This window comes from Rhopalosiphum padi, chromosome 1 (genome assembly GCF_020882245.1).
Source record: "Rhopalosiphum padi isolate XX-2018 chromosome 1, ASM2088224v1, whole genome shotgun sequence".
In the NCBI taxonomy this organism is placed as follows: domain Eukaryota; kingdom Metazoa; phylum Arthropoda; class Insecta; order Hemiptera; family Aphididae; genus Rhopalosiphum; species Rhopalosiphum padi.
The window spans coordinates 49,887,201-49,901,009 of record NC_083597.1 but is presented as its reverse complement, the minus strand read 5'-3'; the positions used below and the strand labels follow the sequence as shown (position 1 = coordinate 49,901,009).

General features: G+C 28.1%; 1 protein-coding gene across 1 annotated transcript; it reads right to left on the bottom strand.

Annotated features, from left to right (window-relative positions):
- Nucleotides 1–2,222: 2,222 nt before the first annotated feature.
- LOC132917517 (DCN1-like protein 3) lies at nt 2,223–5,829 on the bottom strand. The gene is made up of 4 exons (XM_060978297.1): nt 5,387–5,829; nt 5,100–5,273; nt 3,849–4,329; nt 2,223–3,787 (listed from the first exon to the last, which is right to left on the bottom strand). The coding sequence occupies exons 2-4, from the start codon at nt 5,203–5,205 to the stop codon at nt 3,442–3,444; spliced, it is 933 nt and encodes a 310-aa protein (XP_060834280.1). The 5' UTR covers nt 5,206–5,273; nt 5,387–5,829; the 3' UTR covers nt 2,223–3,441.
- Nucleotides 5,830–13,809: the final 7,980 nt, after the last annotated feature.

Here is a 13,809-nt window from a genome sequence, read left to right as displayed (position 1 = left end):
CCTAAAAATCTTTTTTGTATGTTCGATTGACGATTACAGCCAATTTTACAGCCATTACGTACATTTTTAAAGACTTATGTTTATAGTTTTTTTTTTATATCAAATACAATTCTGTTGTAGCACACAAAGACATCGCGCCGGTCAGGGAAAATTATTTTTCAAATAATTAGTAGATGAGCTAGGTTGGTGTTGTTGGTGACATGGCATATATTTATACCTAGGTACTTAATAATTTAATTATGAAATTATATTTATGGGCCTTGTGCGTGTGCCCGTTATATAATAATAAATAAATAAATATATAGATATAGGATTGTGTCTTATTATCTATAATTATTGTTAATTTAACAATCAAATATAATAATTTTTTTATTAAAAGTAGACGATAACGAAGAGTCCTCTCACGGCAGCGGCTCCGGTGGATTTCTCGCACTCTCCACCTGGGCCAGTCCACCACTATCCATATTTCCATATATCTATTTACTTCTCAATTCTCAGTGTTCTCACAACACTATGGGGGGGGGGGGGGCTATGACTGATTTTTAGGGAGGCTTAGCTCCTCAAGCCACCCTCAAATTGCGCTTATGGTATCCTCTTAAATCTTTATAACAGAAAATAGGAAAATATCATAAGTAATTTAAAAAAAATACTTAACGGTGTTTGATAAAAGTGAATACTTAACCATTTTATTCAATATTGTAATAATCTATTTCTTTACAAAGCAAAGAAATATTCAGAGACATCAACCAGAGGCTTATGAAACAACCATAGCCTTGAAGCCCCAGTGCATTGCATTGCCACTAAATCCTATATTGCTGACAACTGAGAACAGTCTATAATTATAAGTATCGTGGTTAACGATTACCATTGCCCATAATCAAGTACCTATTACCATATGTGTTCAATATATTGTGACTAATGATGGGCATAGCCAACTAATTTATACAACTAAATATCAGTTGATAGTTACTCCTAACTACCTTACCGACTGATAAGTCAAATTACTAAGTATTTTTTGAAAACTTAAATAATTTGATAGCCGATAATGCATAGTGTTCATTACCTACTAGTTGTGACACTTGACAGTTGATACTGGTCTTATATTAAAAAAGACAAGATGGCGAAAAAGCATTTTCATTCAATCAGAAATTGAAAAAAAACTTGTCGCAAAATAATTAACAATCATTTCATACAAATTTTCAAATATGCCATGGAATTAATACTATGTAAAAAAAAATTAGAGATGTATGTAACAATAAAATAGACAGTATTAATTTTTTTTTACAAGTCTTAAATACTATTAGTTGATTAAACCACATTACAAAATTAGGTAAAACAAATTAAATATGTGTATAATTTGAAAAATCACAATTCAGAAGGTGCAGAAGTGTAGAAAGTTATATCACTATAAAATATTATGCAGGTATTTTATTCAGTTCTGAACTTAAAACACAGAAATAATTGCATTGTTCAATTAATTTTTAAAACAATTTTAAAAAGCACGGAAACTGTAATTAAATTGCCTGATTTATAAATTTATAAAGAGGATACTATACCTAGTACAATCCCATGTGTAATTTCTTTTATTACAATAAACGGCTTTATTTAAATAATTTTTTTTTAAGTTTTAATCTTAAAGAAATTTACGAATATTTTAAAATACACAGACAATTTAGAATAAAATTATCATAATTTACTCTAAAATTAAAGTATTAAAAATAAAACTTAAGGTTCACAAATGATATTTTTTTTTACGTTTAAATTTGATTATAGGTAAATTCATTGTAATATTAAGCATAAGGAAGTTAAATCGATTCTTCAGAGTATTCAATTTTTTGTGTTATAAATTAGACAGACAGATATAATGCATGTGAAACTAGCATCTTTTTATGAGTATGTTTTATACTTTTATTTAATCTAATGAACAATATAGAAAAATTTTACAACACAAAATCAGAATAAATTAATGTTTCTAGGTCTATATTAATTATAAAATCTAAAGAACAGTATATTTTTGAGATTATATTATAATATTTTTCATGTACAAAATTGTCTAACAAAAATATTATAATAGTAGTGTAAACAAATGTAGAATTTGGTAAATATTTAAAAATAAAAGAATATTATTATTATATTAAGTATCAAAAATATTTCTGTCTTCAAATTTGGTGTATGGGCTTTAAACTCAAATAATAACTTATAAGTGACATAAATACATAATGTTGATTTTTTAAAGTATAATTTTGACTTTATTGTCAATTAACTAGATAGGTATAGACAGTATCTATAACGCCATCTTAAATTTTTGAAATTAAAATATATTTTGTATCAAAACACCGTGTTTTTGACACATAATATGATAATATTGATCACAGTAGTGTTCAAATTTTATTATATCCATAATTACTATTTTACTAACATTTACGTTTTACAATATAAATTAGTTACATTAAGGGTTATATCATATTAGACATATTATATAGTCAAGAAATATATATGATATATGATAGGAGAATCGTGTTACAATAATTTACTAAATATAGAAATAAATAAACTATTTATGTCATAGAAATATTATTTTTTTATAAAATTAACAAGACCCCAAACAAATTTTAAATAAATTATCTATACATTATTAAAATTAAATTAATCAAAGTACACTATTCAAGAATTCATATTATTTTGTTTTTGATGTAGCGTTATTATTATAATATATTATACATATATTTATATTTTACACTAAAATTTGTCTTATTTTTTAGTAAAGTATTTATAAATTCTTAACTACAGCGAAGAAAAAAAAAAAAAAAAAATCGCACATAATGTTATTAACAAGAATTAAACGCTTATCATTGATCAAGCGTGAATAATATCACAGGTTTTTGTTGACTAACAACTTCAGTCAGTCTTTTACAAAACGATTATTTTCAGCGCTCATATTTGAGAACTAAAAACCAGATGTAAAACTTTCTCGATCCCAAATACTTAAGTGGAAAAATAATAGTGATTGGATTACTTAGAGGAACCAATTTTGTTGCAGTTAGTAGGACCGAGATGAGTTTATATTTTTTGAACACAATAGAAATTATTTGAAAAAATATTTATATGAAAATTTATATGCAAACATTTAAGTAAATTATTATAAACAGAAGACACTGTTATAAAAATATGAATTATTTATTTTGATCTATAAGTAAATAATAATAATAAAAAAAAATATATAAGAAATTTAACTAATCCAACTTAATATATATAAAGTTCAAATTTTTTTTATAAAGTAATATTGCCATTATAAGACCACAAAGGTTTATATTAATATTGGACGGGCTTGTAATGCACTGATGATTTATAAGTTATTATTACAAAACAATGTATTTGTCAAACATTATTTTTAAGTCTAAGAACTCAAAAAAAAAATGTGTGATAGTCTTTTAAGTTACTTTAAAGTACATTGCCATGTTTTTTTCCAATTCCTTTTTCGCTGATGTTCTGATTGGCTTGATCATTTTCATATTCTACAAAATCATCAAAAACGCTTGGCCAAGCCTCTGTGTCATCATAATTAGAAAGATCTCCATTGGATACAGATTCAGCAAAATTTAAAAACATGTTCCATGTATCTTTAGGAATACCTCTTATATTATCTTGGCTTTCCAAAAAATTCAACCAACGTTGTAATATTTCTGGTTCGCGAATATTAAAAATCAATTTCCATAATACAATGGCTGTGTCAACTGGAAGAATACGCTGTCCTACAGCATTGTCCAAACCAAATTTAAATGTAAACCTGTAAATAAAATATTTATACAAAATCTATTAGTAGTAAAATAAAGCAACAACAAATTTACCTGTATAAGCTTTTAAATTCCTCAGTATTATAATTGAGATCATTTGCTACATCTGACAATTTATTTTTCATCAATGACACAGAATCTACTTGAAGTGCATGACAACCATTAAGAAATTCTGCACGTGTAAATCGACACATCTGATGAGCATCACATTTCCACGCTAATATAAGGATGCGGAATTCTTCAGGTGACATCTGTAAATCACTACACAGTCTTTCAATTCCGTCAATTAATATCAAGTCTTCGACAGCATCTTTGTATACGTCGAATAACTTTTGAACCCTGGTTTGGAAACTTTTTGTGGCAAAGTTATTCAACTTTATATTGGTCTTGTTTAATGTAGATGTCAAACGATTACAGGTAAACGAGGAACGCAAGCTACCACAGTTATCACTACCTACTGATCCTATAACAGGAGCATTATGAGATCCATTACTCATGGCCATAACTGGAGGATTTAAATCATTTGAATCCAGACCTGTATAACAAAAACAGAAAAATAGTTTATAAATTAACTAACGTTTTGAAAGATGTAACCAGATAAATTAAAATACTTTTAGTTTATGCATCTCCAATAAAACATGACTTAAACTGTTTTTACAAGTACATGGTTTTGTTTACTTAAATTAAGATATTACTCATATTCAGATTTTTAAATTATAAGTTTTATATTTTAGATGATTATTTAGGTACTATTCTTCTGTTTCTTTTGTTTTGCCCCAACTAATATAGGGCAGTCACCCTTGTTCATAGAGTTTTGTAACCAACTGACATTTAGTTATTCCAGCTATTTATGTGTTATTCTCAATTCTGTCCATTTTTTTCTTCTTCCTCTAGTGGCATAATTTCAATTTGTATTTTAATAATAATAATTTTTAATAATAGTATTATACAGGTCACTTCCAATAATTTATTCGTTTTTCAGACCAATCCATTTAAGAAGTAGGCCAAATCACAATAATACTAGATTTTAAATACGCTAATATATATACCTAGAGCAGCATAAACTGTTTTCTACTCTTTTCTTCTACATTTAAGTAGGTACTATATTATATTGTATACTATAAATACATACGAATGTTATATTAAATCACCAATTTAATGTTTTAAAAACTAAAAAATTTTGTAATGGTTTTTAGTTCTTAAGATTAATCGTTTAATTAAAACAATAAAGCAATATTTAAATTAGTAGATTTGTATACAATATTATTTTCTAATTACAAATAAGTAATTTAATTGTTAATTTACCATCAACTCGTTTGTCTGGTACATTGTCTAAATTTTCGTTGTCACTGGAATGTGCCACCGGCCTAGTGTTACTCTTAGAGCGCAAACATGAAAAACAGTTTCCCATTGATCAACAGCACCACAATTAATTGGCCTTGTAGAATGCATGTGTTGTTTCAAGGCGATAGTCGAAATCTGAAATACAATCAACATTAAACAAATAGTAAAAATACATGGAATGTCTAGAGACAATAAATGGGTTTGACAAACAGAAATAGAATGAAATTAGAGTAGAAAATTTGTTTTACCTTTTTAAGGATTCCTGTGATTGTGAAGTGCTAAATTCTATGTGAAACGTGTATTGTAATTTAAAAATTGATTGATGCTATGTGAGTGTAACAAAGTGGTAGCACACGGTTTTTTGAAAAGGAACGCACATTTTCGAGTATAATAGATTATAATAGCGTGTCAAAAATAATTTGTTCAAAAAAAATACTTGATCAATTTAATGTTGGCAATTATATTTACACATAAAAATTTACATAATTTATTTATCTTTTCTAAATAATAAATAACAATTATTAAGGTATTGTATCAAGAAAATTATTGCATAAGTTAATTAGTGATGTTGATCTTGGATAATTTGTCGTAACTCGTAATATTTATTGGTGATTAAACAGTAATGTTGACTATGTTTCATACGACTTGGGAGTTGGGTTGTCGGGTTTTGTTATCTTCGCTATCAATCCACAAATGAATCATAGCAGGGAAAATGTTCACTGTCTATGACGTCATTATACAGTTTATCATTGTTATCAATTACCACGATAACAAAATATATGAATGATATGATTTTTTTATTAATTTTAAAATTGTATTGTCAATAGTAGGTATATTTATTATTATACAATATTATAATATTTTACTGCAAACATTTTCGATTCCCTATGAATAACATTTTTAAATTATAACAAAATAATTAAAATCTTTCTTTATTACCTAAGTAATATCAAATGTTGTCACAATAAAAATTTTAGGCATAAAAAAATTGTACGTAATATGTTTTTTTGGTATTTAGGTATTAATGGCAATAAAAACAACATATGAAGAATAGTATTACATTTTCAAGCTTTTCGTTTAACCTAAACATTTTTATTTAATCTAAAAACATATCAGTTTTCAAATGCCTATAAACTTAATAGCAATAAATTAATCTCCATATTTTTAAAATTCTATTGTATAAGTATAATGAGTATAGAAAATGATAATTTAAGATTTAAATAGTAGTTGAAAAATAATATAGTTTCAAGTTTTTATAGTCAAAATATTATTTTTTTTTTTGAAAAATTGGTTACAAAAATTAATTGTGGATAAATCATTATTATACATACAGGACGATTCAGTCGATTCACCGATCATATACTCGTCCCTTTTATTATCTGTTTTTGGAATTTTTAAAAATATCTACTCAAGGACCATATTTTCAAATACTGTAGATTTTTTGTACCTATACTACTTATAAAGATTGTCCTGTGGCCTGTGGGGGCTGTGGATACATAAACTTCTGTTATCTTGTATTATTGTGTATATAAATGTAATATTACGATATTCGATTACCAAAAAGTATTTTCAAATAAAGATTTATTGCTGTCGTATTTGCAATATATAAAAAACTTATATAGTACTTACAATATTTACATAAATTTATTATATGCACCATGCGCGACACAATAAAAACGTGTAAAACTAACGAAAACAATAATAATTATCTTAAAGCGAATATAATAGGTAAACATTAACCTGCACCTGTGTGTTGTCGATATCGTGCACGTGCACGTGCACGTACCAATACGATGTATAGTGTATACGCATTACGCACTCTCAAATTATTTGAAAAATACAGATTTGATAAATAACGGAATCTGTAAAGAAATGTCATCACCGGTGAAAGGGCGAAAAAGTTGTTGGATTATAGTGAGACGTACCTACGCGTATGCTGCCACAGGGCGGTCTTAAATATTGTTTGTAGTTGGATGAACCGAATATAGTTTGAATGTGTATTGCCCGCCTGCGTAGGTTTTTCTTCGTGATGTGATGATATAGGACATATAGGTACTTCAATACTTCAATATATTTCGTGTATGAATTCACTAAACACTGCGAAGAGTATCCAAATATTGAAATATACTGCTGTGATGGACGAAATTCACTGTTCATCACGCTTATATTATAGTCGATAATATAGATATTATTTTTAATATTATTATCCATTACCCATGTATTATATTTTATTGTACAACATTTTTCCTGGATTCTGAGTGTCTGGATCTATAGAATACCTATGTTCAATGTTCAACTTTTAGTGCAGCGGTTCTCAACCTTTTTGAGACTATTACCCATAAATTAGATTAGATATTAGCAAATAATCTCTCTCCCCGCTAAAAAAAATTGAGTTTATTTATTATTGATAATTTTTAATTTATTAATTATTTGTGTCATTAGAACAAAAGGTAATCATCAAAGCTATAATATTAACATAATTCATATTATTACAATACTACAGTCTACAATCGTAGTACATGTAGATGAGATGAGTTAATAATAATACATAGTAACTACATAGGTACAATAGAAAAAATTTGTCCTTTCTTTACCCTTCAGAAAATCCCGTTATACTCTTGAAAACCGGGGGGTAATTATCCTCATGTTAGGAACCGCTGTGTTAGTGTGTCAAACCATGTACTTATGGCGAGTGTCACGCGTATAATATAGTTTGAGGTCGCATGTGTAAATAAATTGTTTAGTATATATAATAATTAATAATTATTAGATTTTTATGGTAGAAAATCTTATTTATATAGTCCATTAAAATATCGAGGGCAAAAAAACACGACACGGGTTATTTAAAAACTTCAATCCCACGCCATTGGTACGATAATTCTAACTATTTTGATTGATCTAAAAAATATAATTTAAAGACAATTATTTTTTATAGACATTTTAAGTTCCAATTTGGACAAAATTACTTATTTAAACAGTAAATAACGGTATTCATTATTTTGTTATAATTTAAAAACATTATTCGTGGAACTTAAACTTTTATATATTTTATATTATTTTATGAATTTTACGATAGGTACCCAATAACATTTTTAATTTATTTTAAAATATTATCTATTTATAGGTACTATGAATCTATTTTTACTGTTTTACAGTATTTATAGATAGATGTGTTATTATATTTTGAGTTATTTAAGTTGATATAATATGCCAATATGGTATAATTATTTATTATTATAATTATTATAAACTAATACCTAAAATAAATGCAATATTTTCGAAAAAAATTATTATATGGTGAAGTAGGCTGATATACCGTTTCCGAACAGAATCGTTTTTCGTGGTATGCAATTTAATATCAATGTATTCAATGTATCATTGAATTCAAATTTAACTCGATGTACATTGTACAGTAAAATAGTATTCATTTACCTACCTTTTTTCATCGTTGTTTTATAAAAAGCAATTTCGCGTTTTTCGAATGATTATAATACCTATATAATATAATGTTATGGTATGAAAACTATACGAATGCATATAATATTAGACAACACAATGATGATTGCCAAATTTTAAGTGTCCTCTTTTTAATTAGGGGACCTATCGATTCCGCCCTATTTACCTACCAATTTATAACTAATAATCAATATAATAAATACAATATATATACAAAAAAGACAAAATTAAATTCGATAACAATTTTTATCATGTATATTGTATCATTGCATTATTGTATATACATAGTTAAAAATTGTAAAATATTATTTTTTATAATGTAATAATACAAAACTAACATAATTTTTGCTATATACTTTCTATTAACACATTTCGACTCATAGGCACATAAATACTTCACAAAGTTTGTTTTAAAAATGTTTTAATTTTGATAAATAACTAAGTTATTTTGTCGTTCATCACCGGGTACAATTTCGAAATTCATTATTATGAAGTATAATGATACGAAGAAAAGTCAAGACTAACCATAATAGTGTAGGACAACTACGCTTCTACACGTTAGCTTATCACCGATTAGCGAGCAAGTTAGGTTATAAACTTATAACTTATAATAATGGTATTACAAATTTACAACGATAAATTATAATCTATAAAATGATAATTTTTGTTCGGGAAGATTATTTTTTCCCTGGCGGAATCGATAGGTTGTTTTTAGACTACCTGTATTGGAGGAGTCGATACTGGCGGAATCGATATTGTCCTCTAGCATAAAAAGGTCTGGCGGAATCGATGAAATCCTTTTTCCTTAAAAATTTAAGACAATATGAAGGCAAAGATACATACAAAATACATTTATCTAAAATATTCTAAATGACTTACCTTATTACCTATATTACTTTTATTATAATTACTATTACCAAAATTATTTATAAAAATATAAACAAAGTATTTGTTTTTTTCACTTATTATTTCTATAAAATGATCATTGAAAAAATATAACGAACATTAACTTTTAAAAAAAATTAGAATTAAAATCTAAAAATAACTTGATTAATTGTTTATTTTTATTTTTGAGCTGCACTTGAAACTTAACATCTTTTCTTTTGTATCAAGCTGTCTATATTTGTACAAGAATTTCTTGATGCCAAATATAAAACAGATTGTATAATTTGAAATTTAATTGTGACTTTTCGATTTGTTTAATTTCATGAGAGAAAATAATTGTTCACATACATAAGAGCTACTGAACTAAGATAAAATGTTAGAAAAGTGTTTCTTTAGTTTTGGGTAACTGTTTCTTTATCGAGTATAATGTGATTTCTGAACGATTAATGTAAAAATATTACATTATGGACATTGGACGTCAGATAATATTCTGTGTATTTATGATGCGTAAAAAAAATTTACATTTTTACAATTTTTCGTATATTTTTGTTCAAAATGTATTTTTATTGCAGGCCACATGTGACCCACAGGCCGTATGTTTAAGACTACTGGTGTAAGATATACTGGAAAACCCAAAACGTGTAGATATCAATAATATACGGTTCTATTAAAAGTATACTATATATAATATATTTAGTTCATTGAATAAGAACTTTTGCAACGAATTTGCTTGGTACAAACAATACAAACTGATGACTGTGAATAAAAATCTATCGTCTAGACATATTTTGTTGGTCCAAACCGAGGAAAGAAAAAAAGAAAAACGTAACGGGGTAATGAATTAATATCATATCAAAAGCGAACGTGTTTTTCTTTTATCAATTACCGGCACAGCTGCGGTTCTTTTAATAACAGTAATAACACATTCGTGGGAATAACAATCACTACGATACTACGCATTGGTTACGTAGATAAGTATGTAATATGGTAGGTAAGTAAAATATTATGACTTGTGTCGGTAACCAATTTCGTAACACGACACGCGCTGACCGTGTGTGTAATGTGTGAAACGTATACTTAGTACCTACGTAGCTCAATCTACAGTCGTGGCATTAGTGTTCGGGATTAGCAGGCAAATACTGATGTCTGTTGGTAGTATATAATATGGTACTAGACTAAATAAACTAATTATGTAGGTAAATCGTATGTGAATTTGTGTTTGTGTGTAGGAGTTACGGTGTTTACTCTTATAAATATCGAACAAATTGTATAAGTGGTATGATATTTGTGTTATTGTGTACTGTGTCTGTGTCTGTGTAGTAATATAAATAATATAATTTACAATAAATAATTCAAAAATTAATAAAATACGTTTAACAAGAATCCTTATATTGCTCAAGGGTGGATACAGTGGTCCTAAACGGTGTGGGGGGGGGGGCAATTTGTTAATTACCAATTAAAGAAAGGTCATCATCTATTTGAGTATAAAAAGAACGCATCTTTTGTAAATCAGAAAACTTAGTTTTGAAATTGGAAAGGCACTTCTACCGCCTTACAATACAAATTAAATAATGTGACTATCAATACGTAATAATGTAATATTATTCCTTATTTCCAAGTGAAAATTAAGATTTTCTGAACATGCTGTTGAACTGTTGAATCTTGGTTTATATTAAATAATATTTTTACACTGTTGAAAATATTACTTTAATGTAATTATGTAGTATTCATAGTTAATAAAATCTGTTGTTGAAGGTAAAATAATCAAATAAAAAAAGCATTGCATTTTTTATGATAATATTACATAATGCGTAGTACGATGCATTACTCGATTACTCTGCTTATCCGGCGCAATGTATTGGCAATTTGACTACATTAATGTGTAGATCGACACAATTACAAATTAATGTCTGAGCGTAGTTAATAGTTATATATTTTGTCGCTTTGGTGGTCACCGGTCGGTCACCCGTACCAGCTGTACAGTTCTTGTACGCCCGGTGCGTGTCTAATAGCGTGCCGTCGGCGCATCATTTTCATTGACGTGCCGGTACCTAACTGGTATTTTTTAAGTACTTTTTCCGAATCAGCCAACTCGTCCAATATTTATGAGGAATATGTTTTTTTTTTTTGTAATAATTAGTTTCTTTTGTAAAAATTGACTGATGTAAACTAGTGTTCTTTTGAGTAACTGGCTTTTGATAATGATTCTAAGATAAGAATATAAAAAAATTATAAAATTATTGTTATTAAGGGGATTCCATCCCGTGATTTTCTATCTTTGTCTAATACACGCGTGATATAGTATTTTTAATATGTTTTTTCCAAACATACCAATTGATCTAATGAAGCGATAAGAATTCTGAAAACAGATTTGAATTTGTCGTTAAGTCTATTTGGAATCGACTTTCTCACAGCAGGCATTTTCCTCCAAATTCCTAAAAAAATTATGTTAAAAAAGAGTCATCAGGCGGCGGAGATTGTTTGGCACAAGGTGAGTGATGATGATATATTGTTTTGAGCTAAGAACACGGATGTCAGCGGCGCCGGACCCGTGGAAACTGTGCGTTTCACAGGGTCCGGCGGCGCGCGACTCCGGCTGCCATCGCAGGTTGACAGACCCGTCCGACTACGAGACACGCCGCCAGTGGCATAACTGTCTTTTTCGTCGCGAGGTGAACAGAAGCCGGCCGGGTCGCGTCCATTTGGTGGCCGCCGATTCCACTGGCTCAAATCTTCTTCGTTCGCCCCGTGCCGTTTTGGTCTCCGTCGCTCGTCGAAGGTTCCGTCGTTTGCACTGCCGCCGTCTGACGCGCGCATGACATCGCACACTAGCCGCTCGCCGTCAACCATCACTCCCGCGGCCAAAGCTGTTGGGCCTCGCCTTGCCGTCTAGTGGTTGTCGTATCGTGCGTCCGAGCTTTTTTGCACCGAATCGCCATCTCGTATCCCCCTCGCATAGTTTCGTGTCGTCCTGTCGATGTTTTTTTCCTTTTTTTGTGATTCTTGTTCAAATTTTCATTTTTCTTACATTTATAAAATGTATTATTATACCAACTGTTAGCCCATATGGCAAATTGTTTTCCAGATTAATTTTTTATTATTTCATTGTGCTACTTACTAAAATTTTTTATTCCATTTTGTACACTATTTGATTTATCAAAACGTATTATATATACTGTTAGCCCGTATGGCAAATTTTTTTTCTGAAAATAATTTTTTTGTTTCTTACATTTACACCGTTTTTTCTTATCAAAATGTAGTACATTATTGACAGCTTTTACGGCAAGTCGTTTTCATTTTCGGAAGTTGTTTTTTTTTTATTTATATCAATTATATTATATACCTTGATTTGTTATTAAAATATAAATAAATTTAAAATCATATTTATACAATTAATTACTGTTTTATTTTTTATTTATGAGTATATAAACCAATTATTAAAATGTAACGACTTATAAATGTTAAAAATTTTTCAAAGCTTATTGCAAGAGATATTTAAAAGAAGATGCAGAAAACTAGGTTCAACAATTAGTAGTTAGAACCATCGAGAAGATTACTACTTGTAAGAATACAACTGAGAAAAATAAGCGACTAGATATAGGTATTAAAGAATGATACCACAATCTTAAAAATGTTATCAAGGCTAAATAGTAAATATGGATTGGATGTTACATGAAGGTGGGTTTACTTTATGATACTTATTAATTATCAAAAAACCATTAAAAAAATACATAAATATATACGTACATATATTTATATCGTTAAACATCAAATTTACATATATTATTTTTATACCTAGATAATTATAATAATTTTATTCTTCTCTCAGTTTTACTAAAAGAATTTAGAATATCTTCAACGTCAACAACAATATATTTTTCTATATTAAGTATATCCAAATTATTAAATCGGTTTTGAGCTATAGTACTATAGTAGATCTTTTCATATTAAAAATTGAGTACACTTTTGAGTCGTTCATTGTATATTATCAACAGACAACAATTAATATGATCAATGTGGAGAATGTACAAAAAATTTATCATAAAAATCGATCACAGAAAATAACGAACTTTATAATTAAACAAAATAACATTTAAACACGGACGCACGATTTAGATAAATATTAAATATAAATTATATTATAATATAATTCAAATCGTTCATTGAAACTGACTCAGCATAAAACATATTCTCCAGACTTGGAATGAACGCCAAAATGCATGGAAGAATATTGTACGGACTACGAGTCATAAATAGTAATCGTTATGTGACATTGTAACGCCGGTTGGGCGTGTGATCTATTCCACAATTTCTATCGAAATTTACCGAT

Excerpts from the sequence above, each read along its gene's own strand:
- LOC132917517 (XM_060978297.1), bottom strand. The coding sequence starts at position 5,205 with ATGGGAAACTGTTTTTCATGTTTGCGCTCTAAGAGTAACACTAGGCCG. Across the intron at positions 4,330-5,099 it reads ACCAGACAAACGAGTTGATG|GTCTGGATTCAAATGATTTA; the intron begins GTAAATTAACAA and ends TTTGTTATACAG. Across the intron at positions 3,788-3,848 it reads GAATTTAAAAGCTTATACAG|GTTTACATTTAAATTTGGTT; the intron begins GTAAATTTGTTG and ends TTTTATTTACAG.